This window comes from Macaca thibetana, chromosome 20 (assembly GCF_024542745.1).
Source record: "Macaca thibetana thibetana isolate TM-01 chromosome 20, ASM2454274v1, whole genome shotgun sequence".
NCBI lineage: Eukaryota > Metazoa > Chordata > Mammalia > Primates > Cercopithecidae > Macaca > Macaca thibetana.
In genome coordinates, this window is record NC_065597.1 from 60266411 (window position 1) to 60293090 (window position 26680).

Genomic DNA, 26680 nt, shown 5'->3' on the forward strand with positions numbered 1-26680 from the left:
TATTTCCTTTCTTTCTTCCTTCCTTTCTTTCTTTCTTTCCTTCCTTCCTTCCTTCTTTCTTTTTCTTTCTTTCCTTCCTTGCTTCCTTTCTTCCTTTCTTCCTTCCTTCCTTCCTTCTTCCTTCTTTTCTCTCTCTCTCTCTCTCTTTCTTTCTTTTCTTTCTTTCTTTTGAAAGGGACTCACTCTGTCACCCAGAGTGGAGTGCAGTGGCACAATCAGCCAACCTGGGCTCAAGTGATCCTCCCTCCTCAGCCTCTCCAATAGCTGGCATGCACCATACCTGGCTAATTTTTTTTTTTTTTTTTTTGTAGAAATGCGTCTCATGTTACCCAGCTTGATCTAGAAGTCCTGAGCTCAATTTGAAGAGATAGGGTCTTGAGTTGCCCAGGCTGATCTCGAACTCCTGAGCTTAAGCAGTCCTCCCTCCTCGGCCTCCCAAAGTGCTGGGATTACAGGGATGAGCCACCACACCCGGCCAATGTATCAATTTTAAAAACAAAAGGCATTTGGGTTGATTCCAAGTCTTTGCTATTGTGAATAGTGCTGCAATAAACATACGTGTGCATGTGTCTTTATAGCAGCATAATTTATAATCCTTTGGGTATATCCCCAGTAATGGGATGGCTGGGTCATATGGTACATCTAGTTCTAGATCCTTGAGGAATCGCCATACTGTTTTCCATAATGGTTGACAGATTGGATTAAGAAAATGTGGCACATATACACCATGGAATACTATGCAGCCATAAAAAAGGATGAGTTTGAGTCCTTTGTAGGGACTTGGATGCAGCTGGAATCCATCATTCTTAGCAAACTATCACAAGAACAGAAAACCAAACACCGCATGTTCTCACTCATAGGTGGGAACTGAACAATGAGATCACTCGGACTCAGGAAGGGGAACATCACACACCGGGGCCTATCATGGGGAGGGGGGAGGGGGGATGGATTGCATTGGGAGTTATACCTGATGTAAATGACGAGTTGATGGGTGCAGCACAGCAACATGGCACAAGTATACATATGTAACAAACCTGCATGTTATGCACATGTACCCTACAACTTAAAGTATAATAATAATAAATAAATTAAAAAAATAAAAAATAAAAAAAAATAAAAAAATAAAAAAATAAAAAAAATAAATAAAATAAAAACAAAAGGCGTGGAACCAAAATATGCTGGAAGTTCCTAGGAAAGAGGTTTCCTTGCTCTTAGGTGCATTTTTTTTTTTTTTTTTTTTTTTTTTGAGACGGTGTCTCGCTCTGATGTCGAGGCTGGAGGGCAGTGGTGTGATCTCAGCTCACTGCAACCTCTGCCTCCCAGGTTCAAGCGATTCTCGTGCCTCAGCATCCCGAGTAGCTGGGATTACAGGTGCCTGCTACCACGCCCGGCTAATTTTTGTATTTTTTTTTTTTTTTTAGTAGAGACAGGTTTTTGGTTTTTTTTTTTAGTAGAGACGGGGTTTCACCAGACTGGCCAGGCTGTTCTCAAACTCCTTACCTCAGCCTCCTGCCTCAGCCTCCCAAAGTGCTGGGATTCCAGGCGTGAGCCACCGTGCCCGGCAGCTCTTAGGTGTACTTCTAATCGACGTTTCTTATTTAGCCAAGTGTTTGGCTCTCCCTGGCATGACAACTGGAATCATGCAACCTCACACTCAGTTTAGGGTACATTATTCCCCTGTTCCTTTTTCTTTACTTCCATGGGATGTTAGAGCTTATTCCTTCATTAGTTAGTTCCACAAAAGGCTCCTGGACTTCTTACGTGCACTGTGTAAGTGCGACTGGAAGAGGACAGGCTGGTGATCTTGGTTAAGTCTCTTCAGCGATGGAGGACCCAGTTTCCTTCTTCGTAAAAACGGCGTGATCATAGGGAAATAATGCACTAAGGTATAATAGTAAGTGCTTAATACAGTGGTTCCCGAGGCGTGATCTCCAGACCAGTAGCACCAGTACCACCTGGGAACTCCACAGAAATGCAAATTCTAGGGCCTCACCCTAGATTTACAGAATCAGAAACTCTATGGGGAGGACTAGGAAGCAATCTGTTTAAACAAGTCTTGGAGGTGATGAGGATTCATGCTCAAGTTTGAGAACCGCAGGGTTAATAGGTGGTAACTATTAGCAGTTGGTACTTGAGGCTGCAGAGACAACGAAAAACTCAGCTGGCTAAAGTTAAGCACTAAGGTGCCAGCAGCACCCACCGGGCTCTCAACTGCCTGGGTCCCCGCCCTCACTCCCGTCTCACTCAACAGGCCCCTCCGAGAGCGCTCGCTGACTGGTGGAGTTTCTGGTCGACATTCACCACCCACCCAACCGCAGAGCGCGTAAACTGAGAGGGGCGGAAGTAGGCGGGGCGAGAGCTGTGTGCCTATTGGCTACAGACCACGCCGCAGAGTGAGTGGGGCGGAGCTGCGCGTGCGCGGGGCCGAGGCGCGCCCCTGGCGGCCGTTGAAAAATGGCGACTGTGGCGGAGTTGAAGGCTGGTGAGTGCGAGCCGGGAGGCCTGCGCATGGGAAACGTCGGGCCATCATCTTGTGGAAAGGATGGGATGGGAGGAGAGAGCGCGGAACACAAGGGTTGGCTTTTGCAGGGGTTATTCTTCGGTGTGAGGGCCTGCGGGGAACGTCTGGCTGCTGTCCCGGCCTGTGCGCGGGGAGCTCTTATGGGGAAGACGTTGCCCACTGGCGAGTTTTAAACCAATTTGGAGCTGAAGGAGTTGCATAATCTTCAAGCATCTAAGAGGCCTATAGGCCTGCATCTTGGGCCCCTGGCGCATCTTATTGGACCCTGCCGGGGGCTGGAGGGCTTGCTTGGACCGGTCTTGGCACTCAGGGCTGATGACTACAATTCCCACAACCCCTATTGGGTTAGGCACTGCCCTAAACAATTTGCTTAGTTGTCTCGTTGGATCCTTACAACAAGCTGTTAAGTAGCCCTCCCCCCCCCCCTTTTTTTTTTTTTTAAAAGATTGGGTCTCTCTGTCGCCCAGTCTGGAATGCAGTAGCGCGATCACAGCTCCCTGCAGGCTGGAACTCCGGGACCCCAGTGATCCTCCCACCTCAGCTTCCAGATCAGGTGGGAATACAGGCGCTCTTCACCATGCCCGGCTAATTTTTCTATTTTTTGTAGATACGGGGTCTTGCTGTATTGCCCAGGCTGATGTCGAACTCCTGGTCTCAAGCTGTCCTCCCACCTTGGCCCCCTCAAAGTGCTGGGATTACAGGCGTGAGCCCCTGGCCCGTTTTTCATCGGAAGAAACTAGAGGCAAAAAGTTTGGTGGCCAGGCCATTCTCCTGTCTTTTGAGGAAAAGATACTCTAAGCTAGTTACGTGCGAGTCATTGGTGACGTTTGTACACTGTTTACTTTGAAGCAAATGTCCAGACAAGTAATAGTAATAATAGTTATCATTGAGCCTCATGTGTCAGGCACTACTCAGCCTGTGTGTTACCTGATTGAAACAACCCTATGCCCGTTTCATAGATTGGGAAACTGAGGTACTGAGAAGTGAAATAGCCCAAAGTGATTTCACTAGAAAGAGACACAGGGTGGGAACCTAGTTGTGATGCACCTGTTTGCCAGGTCTTAATCACTGAGTAATATTGCTGTCCAATAAATAAAACCAGTTCCAGTTTGCAGGGAATCCAGGGTTTAAACTAGTAATTCTTAGAGATTTTAGAGAGGAGACGTGTATAAAAGTGTGTATTTGGGGCACAGGGCTGGTGAACAGTCATAAAACAGCAGGCATGCGTCTGTCCATAAGAACAGACTTCACACGAATCTACAGATTGTGTTCCCAGGGAAATACACATCATATGTAATATTGCATACATTTTCAGAGGATTTAAAGGTACACTTGGAATGAGCCAAGCACAGTGGCTCATGCCTGTAATCCTAACACTTTGGGAGGATTGCTTGAGCCCAGGAGTTTAAGAGCAGTCTGGCCAACATAGTGAGACCCCATCTTTATAAAAAAAAAAAAAAAAAAGCCAGGCATAGTGGCCTGTGCCTGTAGTCCCAGCTACCCCACAGGCTGAAGGAGGAAGATTGCTTGAGCCCAGGAGATAGAGATAACAATGAGCTACAGTGGTGCCACGGCACTCCAGCCTGGGCAACAAAATGAGACCTTGTCTCAAAAAAAAAAAAATACAAATTAAAAAAAAAAAAGAAAAGGTACTCTTGAAATATAAGCGAGGTTAAAACCTTTCCGAAGAAGTTTTGATGGCCCAGTGTTCTAAGCATAATAGAGGGAAAGATAAAATGGTATGGACCTCCAAAAGGAACCCGGTGAAAACTTGTTTGCCAGCCAGTTACCTTATATTTTATGGGCTTTTACCTTTTTTAAGCACGATCACATTTTTCCTCCTTATTTGGTTCTATCTCTGAGAGGTAAAGCTCATTATTTTAGAGAAGGCAACGGAGGCATGGGTTGGTAATCCACCACTGAGGTGCTGATGAGACATGCTGGCTTTCCTGTTTCCACTGTCACTAATTCTCGTTTCTCTGCCCAGTTTGAGGCTGTCCTGTGTGTAATACAGAGTAATTGGGACAGGATCCTTGCCAGTGGCAAAATCTCTCCATCTAATTTCCAAAGATGGAATTAGAGAATAGGGGTTCAGTTATGATTCTAAGAGTACAATAAGGCTGTACCTTCCTTTTATGGGCCTGTGACAAAGTCTGATTGGGTGATAACTGTACTTAACCTATTTGCAAGAAGGTTGAAAGGATGCTTTAAAAATGAAAGAAAGGTCAAAAGTCAGTAAAGAGTGTATCTCTTTAGTCATATGATCCAGGGTTATTGTTGATGTTATTTATTGAAGCTTAGAAAGATCTTATGTCCATACTGACTTGGATAAGCTCCTGGGCTCTCTTTATGGATTTCTGTTACTGTGGTGTACTTATTTGGTGCCTTTGGCAAGGTGCAGAACAGTGTTAAACTACATTGATTTCCCAGCAGTATACAGCAATGTATTATAATCTTCCTAGGTGACTCCTACTGAGCTCTTGCTATGTTCTTGGCTCTGTGGATGAGATATGTTCATTCTCTGAAGTTGTCATTTAGCTGGTAGGAACTCTTTGAAAATAGAAAGTTCCAGATCAGTACAAGGGATGGTGCCAATTCAGTCCTAAGATCCCCATTATCTATGCAAAATATGTACAGGCAAATCCCATGATCATAACTGCTTTGTCATGGTGACTCTGGCTAATCAGTAAGTTAGGTTTACATTCTGCATACACATCCCTGACTCCTTAAGATGGCATTGATATAGTCACATGCTAGATTTCTAACTAGGCTTAACATTTCAGAATCCTGCTGTTCTAAGGAATTAACTCATAGTTGTCTTTAAAACAACAAAGAGGCCAGCAGGCATGGTAGCTCACACCTGTAATCCCAGTACTTTGGGAGGCTGAGGCGGGCGGATCACGAGGTGAGGAGATGGAGACCATCCTGGCCAACATAGTAAAACCCTGTCTCTACTAAAAATACAAAAATTAGCCGGGCGTGGTGGGGCACGCCTGTAATCCCAGCTATTCAGGAGGCTGAGGCAGGAGAATCACTTGAACCGGGGAGCCTGGAGATTGCAGTGAGCCGAGATCGTGCCACTGCACTCCAACCTGGCGAGATTGTCTCAAAACAACAACGAAAAACCCAAAACAGCTTTTCACTCCCTAAAGGGTTCTGGATTATCAAAGGTTTGTGTTTTTTTTTTTTTTTTGGTTGGTTGGTTGGTAAGTTGGTTGTTTTAGACGGAGTCCCTCTCTTTGCCCAGGCCGGAGTGCAGTGGCACCATCTTGGCTCACTGCAACTTCTGCCTCCCAGGTTCAAGCAATTCTCCTGCCTCAGCCTCCCAAGTTGCTGGGACTACAGGCGCCCGCCACCACACCTGGCTAATTTTTTGTATTTTTAGTAGAGACGGGGTTTCACCTTGTTAGCCAGGATGGTCTAAATCTCCTGACGTCGTGATCCGCCCGCCTCGGCCTCCCAAAGTGCTGGGTTACAGGCATGAGCCACCATGCCCTGCCATCAAAGGTTTTTACACAGTAACCCAACAGACTTCTTTTATGGAATATAGTTGTGTTCTTTAATCATCTTTCTAGACCAGAGGTTGTTATGACAAGCAGAACTTGTGTGCAGTGGCAGACACTCTTGAAAATATATGAGAGACAGGGGCTTAAGTTCAGGTCCAAGTAAGCAACTGTAATTCTACCCCCCACCTTTTCCCCTCACTAAAGAATTATGTATTGGCCGGGCACCGTGGCTCACGCCTGTAATCCCAGCACTTTGGGAGGCCAAGGTGGGTGGATCACGAGATCAGGAGATTGAGACCATCCTGGCCAACATGGTGAAACCCCGTCTCTACTAAAAATACAAAAAAGAATTAGTTGGGCATGGTGGCACGTGCCTGTAGTCCCAACTACTCGGGAGGCTGAGGCAGGAGAATTGCTTGAACCTGGGAGTCAGAGGTTGCAGTGAGCTGAGATCACCACCACTGCACTCTAGCCTGGGCGAAAGAGAGAGACTCTGTCTCAAAAAAAAAAAGAATATGTATTAGACTGGCCGGGTGCGGTGGCTCATGCCTGTAATCCCAGCACTTTGGGGGGCCGAGGTGGGTGGATCATGAGGTCAGGAGATCGAGACCATCCTGGCTGACACGGCAAAACCCCGTCTCTACTAAAAAAAAAAAAAATTCAAAAAATTAGCCGGGCGTGGTGGCGGGCGCCTGTAGTCCCAGCTACTCGGGAGGCTGAGGCAGGAGAATGGTGTGAACCCGGGAGGCGGAGCTTGCAGTGAGCGGAGATGCACCACTGCACTCCAGCCTGAGCGACAGAGCGAGACTCCTTCTCAAAAAAAAAGAGTATGTATTAGACTACAGCCCCTGACAATGCTGTTGAGGTAGGAATAAACTTGAATTTGCTCAAATATATTAAGACTAAATCAATGCAACATGAGAACTGTATTTTTTAGTATAAACGTGGCTGGTGGTAGTTAGTGTAATTGTTTAATAATTTGTTACAATGTTTAGATTGAGAGCTGCTTTTGTACCATTTACCTTTTCAACAATTTCTTTTCAAAATATGCCTAAGAATGATAAATTTACTCTGTAACCGAAACCTTAATATTTTATATCAAACAGTTTTAAAGGACACCTTGGAAAAAAAGGGGGTATTAGGGCATTTAAAAGCAAGGATCCGAGCTGAAGTTTTCAATGCCCTAGATGATGACCGTGAACCCCGACCATCATTGTCTCATGAAAACCTTCTAATTAATGAATTAATTCGGGAGTATTTAGAATTCAACAAATATAAGTATACAGCATCTGTCCTCATAGCAGGTAAGTGGTTATTGTTTATCACATAAAATCTGTTTCTCCCCTTTCCCCAATTCTCAGAAAGTGTTTATCCTAGAAATCTAATTCTTTTACCAAACAGTGCCATCTGGGTGACTGGGACACAAAAGTCACATGGGCTTTTTCTGTAGCTTAAACAAATTCTCACAAGGGAAAATACATAACTTAATAATCACTTAAAGTAGGCATATATTTGGAAAAATCATCTATAATTCCTGGTACTAAGAATAAGCAATTGTTGACTTTTTGTCCTGTTTGCCACCAGTTTTTTCCTGTGTATTAGGCTTTGAAAATATACGCTGATTAAATATATTATTTATTAAGAAATAGGCTGGGTGGGTGGCTCACACCTGTAATCTCAGTGCTTCGGGAGGCTAAGGCAAGAAGATTACTTGAGCCCCGGAGTTCGAGACCAGCCTGGGCAACACAGGGAGACCCCATCTCTGCAAAAGAATTTTTTAAAATTAGCCATGCATGGTGGCACGTGTCTGTAGTCCTAGTTGAGGCTGAGTGGGGGCCCAGGGAGTGGGGGGATCATGTGAGCCCATGTGCTCTGGGCTGCAGTGAGCCATGATCGCATCACTGCACTCCAGTCTGGGCAACAGAGAGAGACCCTGTCTCTTTTTTCTTTTTCCAGAGACAGAATCTCGCTCTGTTGCACAGGCTGGACTACAGTGGTGTGATCATGGGTTATTGCAACTTTGACCTCCCGGGCTCAAGCAGTCTTCCTGCGCCAGTCTCCTGAGTAGCTGGGACCACAGGTGCATCCCTCCACGCCCAGCTAAATGTTTTATTTATAGAGGTGAGCTCTCACTATGTTGCCCAGCCTGGTATTGAACTCCTGGGCTCAGGTGATCCACCTATCTCAGACTCCCAAAATGCTGGGATTACAAGCATGAGCCACTGCACCCAGCCCCTGTGTTGTTTTTTTTTTTTTTTTTTTGAGATGGAGTCTCACTCTATCGCAGTCTCAGCTCTCTGCAACCTCCACCTCCTGGGTTCAAGCAGTTTTCCTGCCTCAGCCTCCCAAGGAGCTGGAACTACAGGTGTGTGCTAGCACACCCGGCAAATTTTTGTATTTTTTTAGTAGAGACGAGGTTTCACCATATTGGACAGGCTGGTCCAACTCCTGTCTCTTAAAAAAAAAAAAAAACTCTCCCTCTCTATATATAGGTATGTAGATATCTGTGTGTGTGTGTGTATGTGTCTGTGGGTATATATCTATCTATATATATATATATAATGGAGATAAAACTTTGAAGTGTTACTACTATGTAGTGGTTAGGTATATTTACAAATGTATGTATCTAAAAGCATGATATTTTTAAAGGACTAGGCATTATATTAGGTTATTCTTGGATTGCTATAAAGAAACACCTGAGACTGGGTAATTTATGAAGAAAAGAGGGGGTTTTTTGTTTTTTTTTTAGACAGAGTCTTGCTCTGTCACCCAGGCTGGAGTGCAGTGGCGCAATCTTGGCTCACTGCAACCTCTGCCTCCTGGGTTCAAGTGATTCTCCTGCCTCAGCCTCCCAAGTAGCTAGGACTACAGGCACGTGCCACCACGCCCGGCTAATTTTTTGTATTTTTAGTAGAGACAGGGTTTCACCTTGTTAGCCAGGATGGTCTCAATCTCCTGACCTCGTGATCCACCTGCCTCGGCCTCCCAAAGTATTGGGATTACAAGTGTGAGCCACTGCGCCCGATTGAAGAAAAGAGGTTTACTTGGCTCACGGTTCTGCAGACTGTACAAGCATGGTGCTAGCATCTGCTCAGCTTCTGGGAGGCCTCAGGGAGCTTTTACTCACTGCAGCAAGCATGTTACATGGTGAAAGCAGGGGCCAAGTGTGGGGAAGGTTAGTGCCACACACTTTTTTTTTTTTTTTTTTTTTTGAGACGGAGTCTCGCTCTGTCGCCCAGGCTGGAGTGCAGTGGCCCGATCTCGGCTCACTGCAAGCTCCGCCTCCCGGGTTTACGCCATTCTCCTGCCTCAGCCTCCGAGTAGCTGGGACTACAGGAGCCCGCCACCACGCCAGGCTAGTTTTTTGTATTTTTAGTAGAGACGGGATTTCACCATGTTAGCCAGGATGGTCTCAGTCTCCTGACTTCGTGATCCACCCGCCTCGGCCTCCCAAAGTACTGGGATTACAGGCTTGAGCCACCGCGCCCGGCCTAGTGCCACACACTTTTAAATGACCAGATCTCATGAGAACCCACTCACTGTGGTAAGGACAGCACCAAGCTATGGGGGATCCACCCCCACGACCCATACTACTCCCGCCAGGTCCCACTTCCAACACTGGGGAGTGCATTTCAACATGAGATTTGGGCAGGGACAAATATCCAGACTCTATCAGCGGGGAAACTCCAAACTCATCCTAGTGGTAGGAGGCAGAGAATGATATTGGGGGTTGGCGGTCGGCAGTTGAAGATAAATTTCCTTTATCTGTTGAATTTTATTTCTTAAGAAACAAAATTTTTCTTCAAGTGTAATAGTTATTGAGTGGTGAGAATATTTTTAACACCTTCCGCTGACTTTTTAAATGTCTTCTCTCAAAAAAGTGAGGAGAGACTGGATATAAATAAGTCAGAATCCTGGTTACTCCTGGACTTGGTGGGGTGGGGGATGAAGTTGGGGCGTGGTCCAAGGCACCCTAATGTACATCATCGGATTCCCTTGCTTCAGGTTCTGTCTCTGCTTTGACTACTTCATGCCTCAGAGATGTGCCTCAGCAAAGAAATGAGGCCAGGAGGTAGATTTTGCAAGACAGAGTGAATTCTTTGTGAAGTTAGAATTTTTCATTACAGATCTTTTATTTAATATTAAACATACATCTTAACTACATAAAGACTCATGATTTTTATTGGTTTAAGGATCTTTGATATCAGCATCTCTACTTTCATTAGTTTGTTATAGATGGCTGTATGATACCAGTTACACCCAGAAAAGAAGAAATTATGAAAATATCTGTTAGGGACTTGGGCTTCACTAGAATGAAATATAGTGACAGTAGTCAAGTTTTCATATTAAATGTTTTGGCTTTTTTTAAAAAACTGGGATATAATTTACATACAATAAAATTTACCTTTTCAACTGTACAGTTCTATAGCTTTAGTCAAATGCCTGCAGTTGTGTAATTACTACCAGATCACAATCAAGATATCACCAGCCTTTTTGGCATCAGGGACCGGTTTCGTGGAAGACAATTTTTCCATGGCCCTGGGAGGATGGTTCCGGATGATTCAAGCATACTACATTTATTGCGCATTTTATTTCTATGATTACATTATAATATATAATGAAATAATTATATAACTCACCATAATGTAGAATCATTGGGAGCCCTGAGCCTGTTTTCCTGCAACTACATGATCCCATCTGGGGGTGATGGGAGGCAGTGAGAGATCATCAGGCATTAGATTCTCATAAGAAGCGTGCAACCCAGATCCCTCGCATGTGCAGTTCACAACAGGGTTCACGCTCCTATGAGAATCTAATGCCGCCAACAGGAGGCAGAGCTCAGGCAGTGATGCAAGGGATGGGCAGCAGCTGTAAACACAGATCAAGCTTCGCTCACTTGCTTGGCCACTGCTCACCTCCTGCTGTGCGACCCGGTTTCTGATCTATGGCCCAGGAGTTGGGGACCCCCGCTATAGATGGAACCATTCAGGATGTAGCCTTTTGAGTCTGCCTCTTTTCACTTAGTATAATACATTCAAGATTCAGCCATGTTTGTTTTCCTTTGAACACTGTTCTATTGTGTGGCTGTGCTAGTTTACTCATCTATTACCAGTTGATGGGCATTGAATTGTTTCTAGTTTTAGCAATTAGGAATCAAGCTGCCATAAACATTTACATACAGGTGTTTGTGAGAACATAAGTTTTCATTAGTCGTGGGTAGAAAGGTAAGAGTGGGATTGCTGGGTTGTGTGGTTAAGTGCATGCTCACCTTTATGAGAAAACTGCTCAACTGTTTTCCAAAGTGGCTGTACCATTGTGCTTTCCCACCAGCAAAGTGTGCAAGTTCCAGTTGCCCCACTGGGGTTAATTTTAATTTTAATTTTAATTTATAATTATTGTTACCAAATGGATATTCTTTTCAAAAATAACTTATTGGTAAACAGACTTCTAAAATTTAATATTATAATTGGGATATAGAAACGATATTTTCCCAACCAAACACTGGGGAATTTAAAAATTGAATTTATGTTAAACTGTATTAAGACATGCATTTAACAAAAGAGATATTTTGAAAGTCATAAAATCACAGGCAATTTCATCTGTCTTGGTATGTGTTGTCATCATTCTTCCAAAATCTGAAAAGTGTATGTCTGGTAAATGTGATTCTTTTCAAAATCTTACTTGCTTTTTAGTTTAATAGGCTCAGTGTTCTCATGAATTTCTTCTAGAATCTGGTCAACCTGTCGTTCCATTGGACAGACAGTTTCTCATCCGTGAACTAAATGCATTTGAAGAATCAAAGGATAATACAATGTAAGAATTTTTTTTTAAAGAAGTTTCCAAATATTGTATTAGAGTCATAATTGCACCATAGTGGTTTTACTTCATTTTAATTCAAGTATTTGTTCAGATCTAGTGTGTGTCAAACATTGTACTAAATCCAGGGTGTGCAGCAGTGGACAAGTCAGATGAGGTCTGTGTTTGCTGAAGCTAAATTTCCATGGCCTCAGAGTGACTAAGCATCTTCTTTCTGGGGTTAGCTCCTTTTGACTTCTTGATCCTTTGTCCTTCTAAGGCTTTGTTCTTTTTTTTTTTTTTTTTTATAATTTCAACTTTTATTTGTATTTTCAAATTATTTTTGTAGAGATAAGGCCTCACATTATTGCCCAGGCTGGTCTTGAACTCCTGACCTCAAGTGATCTTCCTGCCTTGGCCTCCCAAAGTACTAGGGTTGCAGGCGTAAGCCCCCCATGGCTGGCCTCTGAGACTTCGCCTTGTCAGTTGTTTTCTTCATATTTAACTCTTCCTTCACTTCAACTTAGGAATGTACTCAGATCTCTCCTCTCCTGAAAAAAAACAAAAAAAACAAAAAAACAACCTATGAACTTCCAACCCTCAGCTTCTGCTTGAATTCCTTTTTCTATCAAGATGACTGAATCAGCCCACTGCTTTCGTTACTATTACTCTCTCCTTTGCCCTCCATGCACCTCCTCTCACTAGCTATGCTCTTGAAAAGGAGGATGACCACTTTCTAGTTTTCTTAGGTTTTTTCTATTTCAGTGTTTCTTAAACTTTTTCAGGAGGGTTCCTGTATGGCAAAAAAAAAAAAAAAAGTACATAGGAAACCTGAGAACATAGCTTAAAGCAGCCTTTTTAAAAAAATCTAGAACTTCCTTTGAAGCCTTATGTTTTCTTATCCTAGAAGGTCTTAAGGCCAGGTGAGGTGTCTCATGCCTGTGATGCCAGCACTTTGGAAGGCTGAAGTAGATGGATCACTTAAGCTCAGGAGTTCAAGACCAGCCTGGGCAACATGGGGAAACCCCATGTTTAGCCAGACGTGGTGGCTCATGCCTGTAATCCCAGCACTTCAGAGGCTGAGGCAGGTGGATTACCTGAGGTCAGGAGTTCAAGACCAGCCTGGCCAACATGGTGAAACCCCATCTCTACTGAAAATACAAAAAGATTAGCCAGGCATGGTGGCATGTGCCTATAGTCCCAGCTACTAGGGAGGCTCAGGCATGAGAATTGCTTTAACCTGGGCAGCAGAGGTTGCAGTGAGCCAAGATCATACCACTGTATTCTAGCCTAGGTGACAGAACCAGACCCTGCCTCAAAAAAAAAAAAAAAAAAAAAAAAAAGTTCTTAAAAGTTGTTTGCTTTACCGTACAAATGTTTTAAATGACATTCCAGTTAAATTTAACTCTCCCACAAATCCTTGTGTAAAATTAATGTTCCAGGATCATATACTACCTTTGTCATTGTGTGTATAGTGAAGTCCCAGTTGCTTAGCATAGCATTTTAGGCCTCTATCTTTCTACCCCATCTGTTGTTGAATCTGCTTACACCTGCTTTCTGATTGTGCCCTGAAGACATTTTGCAACTTTATGCTGCTTTGCCTTGTAAACCATTCCCTTATCCCAGAAGTCCTAGATCACCTTTCTCCCTCTTAACTTCTATTGGAGCATTTTCCTTTCTGTTGGCCCTGTTCAGATAGTAACTCCTTTATGACATTTTCCTTTTTCTCTTCCCCTCATCTTCCCGTGTTTCTTTTTTTTTTTTTTTTTTTTTTTTCCTTTTTTTGAGATAGGGTCTCTCTCAGTTGCCCATGCTGGAGTGCAGTGGCCCCATCTCAGCTCACTGCAATCTCCTCCCGGGATTCTCCTGCCTCAACCTCCTGAGTAGCTAGGATTACAGGTGTGCACCACCATGCCCAGCTAATTTTTTTTTCATATTTTTTAGTAGAGATATGGGGTTCCACCATATTGGCCAGGCTGGTCTTGAACTCCTGGCCTCAAGTGATCTGCCCACCTCCACCTCCCAAAATGCTGTGGGTTTTATTTTGTTTGTGTTTTCAAGGCGGGGTTTCACTTTGTTGCCCAGGTCTCTAGAGTGCAGCGGCTTGATCATGGCTTACGGCAGCCTTGAACTCCTGGGCTCAAGCGATCCTCCCACCTCAGCCTTCCATGTAGCTGGAATTACAGGCATGTGCCAGCATGCACCATCATGCCTGGCTAATTTTGTATTTTTTGTAGAGATGGTGTTTTACCACGTTAGCCAGGCTGGTCTCCAATTCCTCGGCTCAAGTTATCCACCTGCCTTGGTTTTCTAAAGTGTTGGGATTACAGGCATGAGCCACTGCACCTGGTGACAAGTGTTTTGAAAAGTATTAAAACTGTGTAATTGAGAACGGTGGGAAAAATAATTGGGGGAATCTAAGTGTGACTTAGGATGAGCAGTGAGGTATTACATGGTTTAATACAAGACAGTATTTTACATTTAGCAGTTGATGGAAATAAGCAATGATTTTACTCCTACTGGCTTCTTGGTAGCTTTTGAGATACCTACTTCAGATGGAAGTATTAAGAAGTTTGTGCTTGCTTTAGCAGCACATATACTAAAATTGGAGCAGTACAGAGATTAGCATGGCCCTGGCAAAGGGATGACATGCAAGTTCGTGAAACGTTTCATATGTTTTAAAAAAAGAAGGCTGGGCCCGGTGGCTCACGCCTGTAATCCCAGCACTTTGGGAGGCTGAGGCAGGCAGATCACAAGGTCAGGAGATTGAGACCATCCTGACTAACACGGTGAAACCCGTATCTACTAAATATACAAAAAATTAGCCAGGCAAGGTGGTGGGTGCCTGTAGTCCCAGCTACTCCTGAGGCTGAGGCAAGAGAATGGCATCAAGCCAGGAGGCGGAGCTTGCAGTGAGCTAAGATCGTGCCACTGCACTCCAGGCTGGGTGACAGAGCAAGACTCCGTCTCAAAAAAAAAAAAAAAAAAAAAAGTTGCTGAAACAGCTTTAGTTTTTAAAAGTTAGGTAACTTCTTTATGCCCTTGTTTCTCACGGTTCAGTGATTGGCATTCACAAAGTTTGCCATAGTCACATATTACTCATTTACTTACAGATCTACAGTGTTGCATCTAAAACCATTGAGGCCAGATATATGTTTGAAAATCCAAACGTTTTCAGGTTTTAAAATGACATGCCTGTAGTCCTAGCTACTTAGGAGGGTGAGGCAAGAAGATTGCTTAAATCCTGGAGATCGAGGCTGCAGTGAGCCATGATCTTGCTGCTGCACTCCAGTGTGGGCCACACAGCAAGAGTTCAATTCTTTTTTTTTTTTTTTTTTTTTTTTTTTGAGACGGAGTCTCGCTCTGTAGCCCAGGCTGGAGTGCAGTGGCCGGATCTCAGCTCACTGCAAGCTCCGCCTCCTGGGTTCACTCCATTCTCCGGCCTCAGCCTCCCGAGTAGCTGGGACTACAGGCGCCCGCCACCTCGCCCGGCTAGTTTTTTGTATTTCTTAGTAGAGACGGGGTTTCACCGTGTTATCCAGGATGGTCTCGATCTCCTGACCTCATGATCCACCCGTCTCGGCCTCCCAAAGTGCTGGGATTACAGGCTTGAGCCACCGCGCCCGGCCTCTTTTTTTTTTTTTTTTGAGATGGAGTCTCGCTCTTGTCATCCAGGCTGGAGTGCAGTGGCGCGATCTCGGCCCACTGCAACCGCCGCCTCCCAGGTTCAAGCGATTCTCCTGCCTCAGCTTCCCAAGTAGCTGGGACTGCAGATGCGTGCCACCACGCCCGGCTAATTTTTTGTATTTTTAGTAGAGACAGGGTTTCACCATTTTAGCCAGGATGGCCTCCATCTCCTGACCTCATGATCCATCTGCCTCGGCCTCCCAAAGTGCTGAGATTACGGGTGTGAGCCATCACGCCTAACCCGAGACTTCAATTCTTTAAAAAAATAAAGTAATATGGTACATATGCCAAATACTATATATATGTGCTAGGGAGTCCTGAAGTAGTGTTCAACAATCACGTTAATTTTTTTTTTTTTTTTTTTGAGATGGAGTTTTGCTCTTGTCACCCAGGCTGGAGTGCAATGACACGATCTCGGCTGACTGCAACCTCTGCCTCCTAGGTTCAGGCAACTCTCCTGCCTCAGCCTCCTGAGTAGCTGGGATTACAGGCATGGGCCACCACACCCGGCTAATTTTGTGTTTTTAGATAGGGGGTTTCTCCACGTTGGTCAGGCTGGTCTTGAACTTCTGACCTCAGGTGATCCTCCTACCTCGGCCTCTCAAAGCGCTGGGATTACAGGCATAAGCCACCGCACCCAGCACATTAATATTTTCACACAAAGTAAGATAAAGTCTGTAATAGCCTTGTTAGGTCAACCCTTGCCATCTGATGATTTTTTTTGCCAGATATATGAAGAAAGTCCAGTTTTCAGAATTTTGCATTTCAGAATTACAGGCAAGGTATTGTGAGGACGCACTTTTCTTTAAATTATCTTTTTGAAACGTATTTTTAAAAATAAACCTTAATCCATGAATTTGCACGTTGCCTCTCCCTCCTGGACTCAAGCGATCCTCCCATCTCAGCCTGCCCGTAGCTGGGACCACAGGTGCATATTTCCTTGTGTGGCTAATTTAAAATCAAATTGCTGTAGAGCTAGGGGACTCACTGTGTTGTTCGGGCTGTCTCAAACTCCTGCTTAAGGTCAGGCTGGCCCCCCAAAGTCCTGGGATTACAGGCCTGAGCCCCCATATCCAACCCAAAATTTAATCACAAGTAAATTTTATTGACTATCAATTTAAAAAATAAAATTTTCAACATTTAAAAATCATCTTGAACCAATTAACACTTTGGGGAAGATTAAAGTAAACGAAGAGACCTGTTTTATATTACTAGGTGATGCTTTCATAAGAGTTGAGGCATCTTATTAAATAAAGAAACTTACTTTCCTGGTTTCCTTGTTGCATGGAAAAATTGGTATGATATTATTCCAGAATTTGGTGGCTTAAAACAACAACATAGATTATTTGTGGGATATTTGGGGATTTGGGATCGGCTTAGTCACGTAAGTCTAGCTCAGGCTGCCCCGTGAGGTTGTAGTCAAGATGCCAGCCAGGGTTGTAGTCTGAAGCCTTGAATGCGGCTAAACTATCAGCTTCCAAACTCATAATAATATTGACAGGCGGCCTCAGTTTCTTATCGCATGTACCTTTCTGGGGCTGCTGAAGTGTCCTGAAGCATCTGACTTCTCCCAAAGGCAGCAATCCAAGAGAGAAAGCAAGGAGGAAGCTGCAATACCATTACCACATGACCTCTGAAGTCAGCCTTCTGCCAATTAGAAGTGAGTTCAGCTCACACTCAAAGGGAGGGCAATGAGAAGGGAATGTCATACTGTAAACCATTATACCAGCTAGTAAACAGATACATATCTCAAAAAATAAATCCTCCCCACAAATATATACACCTGCTATGTACCCACAAAAATTAAAAATAAAAAAGATTAAATCCTTTTAATTATATTTTCAAATATGAGATTGGAAACAAAGGAAAACATTTCTGTTGTACCACTCTTTATTGTCAGCAGAGCAGCTTTCCTTTATGCAAGAGTACTAATAGAAACCCCCAGGCAGCACATTGTAAGGAAAAGAATATGGGATTTGGGGTTCAAGGGTAAACTTTATTTACTGTCTGAGGGAATCTAGCAAATCTCCTGGCTGTGGTTTTCTCCTTTATAAATTGCAGTTGATGATTTTGACATTACATGATGAGGATCAGAAGAGAAGAGGTATGTGTTCTGTAAACTATAAAGAAGATTCTAAAATGTTAGGTAATATAAATATTAATCTAAATAAATGTTAGCTACACAGGAGCTAACATTTACGTACTATTTCATATGTGCCAGGCACAGTAAAAAACACTTGACATTTATTAACTCATTTAGTGCATAACAGCCCTGTAAGGGAGGGATGGTGCTTATCCTAATTTGTAAAGGAAGAAACACTTATGAGGCTGGAGAGGTTAAGAATCTTACAGAGTCCCACAGCTAGCAAATGGCAAAGCCAGGATTTGAACCCAGGTCACCTGGCTCTCAGGACCTAAGACTTTTTCAGGGCAAGGACTTATTAATCAAGAGGTGTTTATTGAATACCTGTTGTGTATTAGATGGGGTTAGGTGTTGGGAAATAGTCAACTGGACTTTGGAGTTTAAAAGATAAATTCCTGTGGATTAATAGAAATTATATTTCAGTGTAGATGAAATTTAAGTTGTTAACATGTTTTCTCTGGGTTTTAAAATTGTCGTGAAATTAAGTGGTACTCTGAAATTCAAAAGTACGAACAGTTTGCAGTTTGGATAATAATCATGCAGCTTTTTCAAGTCTAGTGAATCACTTGGTCATTTTGATGTCAGAGATTACCTTTTAAAGAATAAATGTTTTAAGTTTTTCCTGTTCACGCAGATTGGTTACTTTTGGTTTTGTTTTGTTTTCTTCCTGCTATAGACCTCTTTTATATGGGATTTTAGCCCATTTCTTGCGTGGAACTAAGGATGGCATGCAGAATACATTTCTGAAAGGGCCTTCACTTCAGCCTTCAGACCCAAGTCTTGGCAGACACCCTAGTAGAAGAAAGCCAATGGGTATGAGTTTTCTGAGATACATCATTTAGCGGTCAGCAAATATATTTTCTTCCTATATATTTTTCTTTGGAGTCTTTACTGAGCTTTTGAGTCATAGTTTAATTCTGCTTATATCTAATATGGTTAGCCTGTGTTACTCCAAGAAACAATGCTTTTTGGAAAGAATCTTGGGCAGGGAAGGGTGGGAGGCATAACTGGGCAGAATTCTTAGATGTAATTTCTTTATAGAAGTATTGAAAACTCCGGGCCAGGCACCGTAGCTCATGCCTGTAATCCCAGCACTTTGGGATGCCAAGGCAGGTGGATTGCTTGAGGCCAGGAGTTTGAGACTAGCCTAAGTGACATGGTGAAACCCCATCTCTCTTTTTTTTTTAATTAAAAAATTACATTAATTAAATTTAAAAAAAAAAAGTATTGAAAACTCCAATTTTCATGTAAATTCTTAGTCTTTGGAGCAGCTTAGATCCTTAGTATACTGAATAAATAGCTTTTTATTAAGTAATCTTTTTTTTTTTCCTCTCCATGACTGCAAAATAAAAGGTAAGATTGCTAAATACAGATAGAGAAGTCATTTGCATTTTTAGGACACTGTTTATGTTAGAGTGGAAGTTACCTACAAGTTACAGATTCTTAGGAGAATGGCCCACATTTCTTTCAGATTGCCTGTGTTTTAAATGAGCTTTTAGTAGCTTTTAAATTTTTATGTATTTTTTTGAGACAGGGTCTCACTCTGTCGCCCGACTAGAGTGCAGTGGTGCGATCATAGCTCACCGTAACCTTGAACTGCGGGGCTCAAGCAATCCTCTCACCTTCTTGCCTCGTCCTCCCAAGTAGCTAGGACTTCAGGCACCATACCCAGCTAATTTTTAACTTTTGTAGAGATGGAAGTCTCACTATGTTCACTGGGCTGGTCTTGAACTGGGTCTTAAGTGATTTCCCACCACGGCCTCTCAGAGTGTTGGGGTTACAGGCATGAGCCTGTACCTGGCCCTCATTTTGATTATCCCAGCAATGGGATCCCATTTTCACCATTTGAAATGAGCGGGTTATAGCTCAGTGTTTGCAGTTGTGGTAGAGAGCTGATCGACTTTTTTTTTTTTTTTTTTGAGATGGAGTCTCGCTCTGTTGCCCAGGCTGGAGTGCAGTGGCATGATCTCGTCTCACTGCAAGCTCTGCCTCCTGGGTTCACTCCATTCCCCTGCCTCAGCCTTCCGAGTAACTGGGACTACAGGCGCCCACCACCACACCCAGCTAATTTTTTGTATTTTTTGTAGAGACAGGGTTTCACCGTGTTAGTCAGGATGATCTTGATCTCCTGACCTCGTGATCTATCTGCCTCAGCCTCCCAAAGTGCTGGGATTACAAGCGTGAGCCACCGCACCCAGCCGAGAGCTGATCGATTTTTAAGGACAGTTAAAGGTGGGGTTTAGGCTGCCAATTATCAGAATAAATGTAAATCTTGAATGTTGACACAAACTTTTAGGAAATGCCTAAAATGTGGATTGCCTTTGTAGTTTCCTAAACTGCTATGACCAGTAGTGACCGTGTTAGATGTTTGGTGTCTCTTGAGGTCTGAAAGTCAACAGTGAATCAGGATAACCTCTTTTGGAGGTGGTTTCTGACTGCACTAGGAGATATCTTTCTATATATCTTAGAATTCTGAACTGGATGGAACGTTGGGAAATAAGTCATTCCCACCTACTTATTTTACAGTTGAGAAAACCTTAAGAAGGTTCCAATACTAAGAGGTTAAGTAACTCATCTGAGGCCTATAGCAGATAATTAGTAGCAGAATCAGCACATTTGATTGCTATTCCCGTATACCTTTCCACATGTAGATTATGGAGAAGTTTTCCAAATTCTCTTCTTAGGGATGGGTAAGGAACTGACATTACTGCCTACTAATTGGCAAGTATTTAATGAGCAAAATAAAACATTAATTGGGCAAGTACATGAGTAAATCTCTAAATTTTTTTTTTTTTTTTTTTTTTTTTTTTTTTTTTTTTTTTTGAGACGGAGTCTCGCTCTGTCACCCAGGCTGGAGTGCAGTGGCCGGATCTCAGCTCACTGCAAGCTCCGCCTCCCGGGTTTACGCCATTCTCCGGCCTCAGCCTCCCGAGTAACTGGGACTACAGGCGCCCGCCACCTCGCCCGGCTAGTTTTTTGTATTTCTTAATAGAGACGGGGTTTCACCGTGTTAGCCAGGATGGTCTCGATCTCCTGACCTCGTGATCCGCCCGTCTCGGCCTCCCAAAGTGCTGGGATTACAGGCTTGAGCCACCGCGCCCGGCCTAAATTTTTTAAATAGTAAAAAGTTCCCTTTAATTTTCCTTTTTTCTTTCTTGCCTCTCCCTAACTCCTCAATTCTCCCTTTTTATAGAAGGTATCCCTGTTAGCAGTTTGCAGGGTGTTCTTTGGGACTCATTTCTATTTTATTTTATTTATTTTATTTTTATTTTTATTTTAGATGGACTCTCACTCTGTCACCCCGGCTGGAGTGCAATAGCACTATCTCGCTCACTGCAACCTCCGCCTCCCAGTTTCAAGCGATTCTCCTGCCTCCCAAGTAGCTGGGACTGAAAGCATGTGCTACCACACCCACCCTAATTTTTGTATTTTTAGTAGAGATGGGGTTTCACTGTGTTGGCCAGGCTGGTCTCCAACTCATGATCTCAGGCGATCCACCCACCTTGGCCTCCCAAGGTACTGGGATTACAGGCGTGAGCCACTGCACCTGCCCATGCCCAGCCCCTTCAGGACTCATTTCTGTGTATTTAAATATGTATGCATTGTTATGGTGCACATTATCCTGTAATTTGCTTTTTTTCACTTGTTGATACATGTAGATCTCATTTTTAACTTTGTTTCATATTCCAGAGTATTGTTATAATCATCCTTTTTTTAATTTTAGAGATGAGGTCTTACTCTGTCATCCAGGTTGGAGTGCAGTGGCACAATCATGGCTCACTGTAGCCTCAAACTCCTTGGCTCAGTCTTTCCACATCAGCATCCCAAGTAGCCAGGACTATAGGGGCGCACCACCACACCTCGCTTATTTTTAAATTTTTTGCAGTCAGGGTCTTATCATGTTGCCCAGGCTAGTCTCCCACCTTATAATCACTCTTAATGTAGTTTTAAATATTTTGCTTTTACAGTATTTTGATGTAAGGTTGTACTTTGTCCACACATTTAAGTATTGTCCACACATTACAGTATTGTGATGTAACATTGTATCTTTGTCTATACGTTTCTCTTGTGTGGATGCCTAAAGTAGAGTTGTTGGTTCAAAGGATATGCATATTTAAAAATGTAGTAGATATTGTCTAATTCCCCTCCAAAAAGGCGTTATCAGTCTATATGCTTACGAAGAATATATGACAATATGGGTTTCTGAGTTCAGTTGTCACCAGTGGATATTGTACACCTTAACACTTCTTAACACAGCAACCCCAAGTCATTAATACTATCAGTCCTGTAAAGAAAAATAACCACTTGAGAAATAACTTTCTGGTTTTTAAGTTTCATAATCAGCCTCGTTAATACTCACGGCTCATGACTAGTAAGAAAGTTATAAAGAACACTATTTCCTAACCAGTTTCTGTTCTTTTGAGATGAAAGCGGTAGATTACGCATACACCATAGGGCTGGAGGGAGGGAGGGAAAGAGACACACAGACACACGCCCCCTACACCACTAAAGTGCCAGGAACATCAGAGTCGAGTTCAAGTCAGTAAAGCCACCTTGCGTGCCTGTTCTGTGGAAAGCTCTGTAGACAGCTCAGAAATGAGGATGACTGCTGAATGAATTGGGAAAGAACAATGATTTTGCACATTATTTTCTTGGTCATCAAAAATTTTTTTGACACAACCTCTTTGTGTAGTGCCTTGAAAGTTGTCAGCCAAAATTGCATCGTTTCAGTAACACACTTAAGCATTCCATTTACTTTCTCAACTCTAGCTCACTGTCTCCAGAACTCTTATTTGACAGCATTGAAAAGGTTGTGAAGATACTAAAATCCTTATTCTCTACATCACAGCACCTTATCTCCACAGAAGCTCATTCAACGGAAATATCAAACCCTGAAACTAAATTGGCTTTTATTTGAAAGTTCAGGCCAGGCCACGGCAGCTCACCCCTATAATCCCAGCACCTTAGGAGGCTGAGGTGGGTGGATCACCTGAGGTTAGGAGTTCGAGACAAGCCTAGCCAAGTGAAACCCCGTCTCTACTAAAAATACAAAAATTAGCTGGATGTGATGGTGTGCACCTGTAGTCCCAGCTACTTAGGAGGCTGAGGCAGGAGAATCGCTTGAACCCGGGAGGCAGAGGTTGCAGTGAGTAGAGATTGCGCCTCTGTACTCCAGCCTAGGCAACAGAGCGAGACTCCATCTCAAAAAAAAAAGGAAAGAAAGAAGTAAGTCCAAGTCATGCCAAGATGAAAAAGTGCTTCTCTCATCCAAGTTTTCAGTGCTGAAAAAAAAATGAAGAGGGTTTATGTAGGCACACCCACATTTGAAATGACAGCCAATGCATTTGTACTGCTGCTGTTAGTGCTTGTAATCTCGGAGGCAAAGTAGTTTTTGCTATTCAGTAAATTTTATATATATATATATATATACACACACACACACACACACACTTTTTTTTTTCCTTTTTTTGTTTTTAAGAGATAGGGTCTCACTCTGTCACCCAGGCTGGAGTGCAGTGACACAATCATGGCTCTCTGCAGCCTTGACCTCACAGGCCCAGGTGATCCTCCCACCTCAGCCTCCCAAGTAGCTGGGACTACAGCTGGGACTACATGCCTGAGGAAGATTTTTATTGTAAATGAATGACCAGATTTTTATAATAGAGACAATCACCAGCTTAACTTTATTGCACATCTATCAAGCATAATAGACTTTATTTTTTATAACACTTTTCTAGAAGACCTAAAATTGTTGCCTTCTGAGGAAATTGTTAATTTATTTCTGTCCAGCAAAGTTACCTAAAATAAAGGAAGAGAGAGTTCCATCTGTTATTCAGACCCTTAAAGTAGTATTGGCACTGAGAATAATCAGCTGAGAACTAATAAAGCGTGTGTATAATCACATTGTAGAATTAGAAAATCCAGTAGGTGTTATGGTGATAAAATCGCATTTTCTAGCAGTTTATCTAAATTTGTGTGTATATTTTTTCCTATTACCAAAATTGTTGCAAGAAAGATGTTTTGTCAGTGGTAGAAAGTGTTTGGGGTTCATATATTCTCAGGAATCTAGTTTTTGCATTGCATTTTTGTTGCATTAGGATATTAAGTCTCCACATTCTTTTTTTTTTTTTTTTTTTTTTTCAAGACAGAGTCTCGCTCTGTCGCCCAGGCTGGAGTGCAGTGGCACGATTTCAGCTCACTACAACCTCCACTTCCTGGGTTCAAGCGATTCTCCTGCGTCAGCCTCCCGAGTAGCTGGGATTATAGGCGCCCGCCACCATGCCTGGCTAATTTTTGTATTTTTAGTAGAGACGGGGTCTCTAACTCCTGACCTCAGGCAATCCTATTTGAAGTGCTTTTCATTGTGTTGTAATTGAAGAGCTTTGGCAACCCTCAAAATGCTGATTGAACACCTTGTCCTTTCTTGCAAATTTCATTCCTTACATGTAAGAGAGAGGTTTGTAACTACTTAGGCATGGGTTTACTGCAGGTTGTACTAAAAAAAAAGTCAAGAAACACTTTTGAATAATTAGAGTCCCTAATGCCAGACATTTCTGATTTCTTTTTTGTGTTTTTTTCTGAGACCGAGTTCCACTCTTGTCCCCCAGGCTGGAGTGCAATGGCACGATCTTGGCTCACTGCAACTTCCACCTCCCGGGTTCCAGCGATTCTCCTGCCTCAGCCTCCTGAGTAGCTGGGATTATAGGCACCTGCCATCATGACTGACTAATTTTTGTATTTTTAGGAGAGACAGGGTTTCACCATGTTGGCCAGACTAGTCTGTAACTCTTGAGACCTCAGGTAATCCACCCACCTCGGCCTCCCAAAGTGCTAGGATTACAGGCCTGAGCCACCACACCTGGCCTCTGATTTCTTCAATAGTGTTTAAAAAATAATGAGTTTTTTTCATTGTCCTAAACCATCTAAAGAACTCATGGAATATTGAATATGTAACATCCTAAACTGTTTGTAGCTGTGTCTACCTATCTGCCTGTTTTGACTTAGGATAAGTATTAACATTGGTTTCTGTGCATTTCAGATGAGCACCTAAGAAAGGAGGAGCGGAAAAGTACTAACATTGAAGATCTTCATGTTTCTCAGGCAGTAAACAGATAATGCTTTGTTTGGGGTATCTTTTATCTTAAAATTGTATTATTAAATAACTTATTTATTGTTCCAGTGTCACCAAAATGCACCATTAATATTTGTAGAAATTTGACTTTCTACAATACACCCCTCATGTTTAACTACATTTGTGAATAAAAGCTAACTCTGTCATCTAGCTTATTGGATTTGACTTGAAAAAAAGAAGTATTGTTTTTAGGAAGTATTTTTTGTTTCTTGAGGCAGAGTCTCGCTCTGTCACCCAGGCTGGAGTGCAGTGGCATGATCTCAGCTCACTGCAATCTCCGCCTCCCAGATTCAAGTGATTCTCCTGCCTCAGCCTCCCATGTAGCTGGGACAACAGGCCTGTGCCACCACACCGGACTAGTTTTTGTATTTTTACTAGAGATGGGGTTTCACCATGCTTGCCAGGCTGGTCTCGAACTCCTGACCTCAAGTGATCTGCATGCCTCAGCCTCCCAAAGTGCTGGGATTACAGGCGTGAGCCACCGAGCCCAGCCCTTTAGGAAGTATTGTAAAGGCCCTTAAAGTTTATAAGGAAATGAAAGGGCTTTGTATTACCTTTTCAATAGGCAACAACATACTTTTTCTTTCCTTAGACTATTTTCGCTTACTGGAAGATTTAATTAAAAGGTAGAGGGGAAGTAAGTTTGCTGTAATAATTTTTCTGTAAAGAAAACAAAGAGTTTATTTTATTAGATAAAGAATGTGAAGTAAGCATGAAGAGACAGGCTTTGGGGGAAATACCAGAAAGTGATTTTTCAAAGATGGCATTGTTTAACCTCCGTGTGGCCCTGGGTTGTGCAATCACACATGAGCCAGAAGAGGGCCAGCCCCCAACTCGTTTGGGCTCTGAAACGCTTATCAAACATCAGTTTCTATTCTTGGGATAGAAAAGTAGTATGTGCTATCTCTAATACACTACTTTGATATTTATTAAGGAAGTTTTTATAGTGTAGTGTCCACAGGCTCATTTCATTGAAAACAGCTGACTATGATGGTAGACAGCTCCTGATTGGCAAAAGTTCGATGGTGTATTCAGAACTAAATTTTGCCTGCGCACCTGTACACTGACAACATTTGCTTAAAGGTTTTCCATGGAGAGGAGTGGTAAGAGCTGTAGTTAGCAAAATTGACACCCTCTTTAGGATGTCAATTCTGTGCTGCTTTGCAAATTGTTGAAACTTTTGATTTTCTGTTTGACGATGCTAGTCAGTGTTCACTTCTTACAGCTTAGCCAAGAATTTTTATCTAAATGCAGAAGCTTATTAATGAAATCCACTTAAACTATACACAACATTTCAAGAGGCCCTGTTGGTAAAATTATATATGGATGCAGAAGTATTGCAAGAGTCCATTTTCCAGTTTTAAATCTGTAATATCTGATTACAATGATGAATTCCGTTGTATTGTATGTGCGAATATAAATATCTGAATTCTCCCGGGGGACTTGGTTTTCGTCCAAGGATGTTGGCAGTAGGCACTTAGTTTACCTCAGGAATTGCAATCATGTAAGACTAGATTTGGAAAAAATGCCGGAGTATATAATTTTGGATACTGATATAAAATCATCAAGATGGAAGTTAAACAGAATTGTCACATGTAGTCCATAGCACTTTTGTATGCATTATTCTGTAATTTGTACTGAGGCAACTTTTTATACTTTCAATGTATCATGTAATAAAAAAAAAAATAAGTCACTTTGGTGCAAAGGGTGTTTATATCACTGTTCTCTCATCAAAAGACCCACATCAAAAACAAAAGAATGATTGGAGATGGCTGCCAGGCTGTCCGTTGGGATTTTCAGAAGCTTCGCCATTGAGGGGTGGGGGCCGGGGGACTTTCCTGCCGTCTGCACATGTTTATAGGAAGGAAGAAAAAGCGCAGAGGACAAGCCAACTC

The 26680-nt window shown here is 42.7% G+C and overlaps 1 protein-coding gene and 1 non-coding gene across 3 annotated transcripts in view; both read left to right on the forward strand.

The window, feature by feature from the left end:
• CEP20 (centrosomal protein 20) overlaps positions 1-26478 on the forward strand; it is a 345441-nt gene extending 318963 nt beyond the window's left edge. Inside the window, exons 2-6 of one of the 2 annotated variants that reach the window (XM_050774119.1) lie at positions 2413-2482; positions 7134-7331; positions 11757-11841; positions 18330-18466; positions 24693-26478. In XM_050774119.1, the coding sequence (XP_050630076.1) occupies positions 2455-2482; positions 7134-7331; positions 11757-11841; positions 18330-18466; positions 24693-24769 (525 nt within the window). In that variant the 5' untranslated portion in view covers positions 2413-2454 and the 3' untranslated portion in view covers positions 24770-26478. Of the gene's footprint in view, positions 1-2412; positions 2483-7133; positions 7332-11756; positions 11842-18329; positions 18467-24692 lie in introns of those variants that run through there. The other variant, XM_050774120.1, reaches the window with a different exon arrangement.
• Positions 14399-14502, forward strand: LOC126945188 (U6 spliceosomal RNA). Its single transcript, XR_007722354.1, has one exon. It is a non-coding gene; the product is annotated as a U6 spliceosomal RNA (small nuclear RNA).
• Positions 26479-26680: the final 202 nt, after the last annotated feature.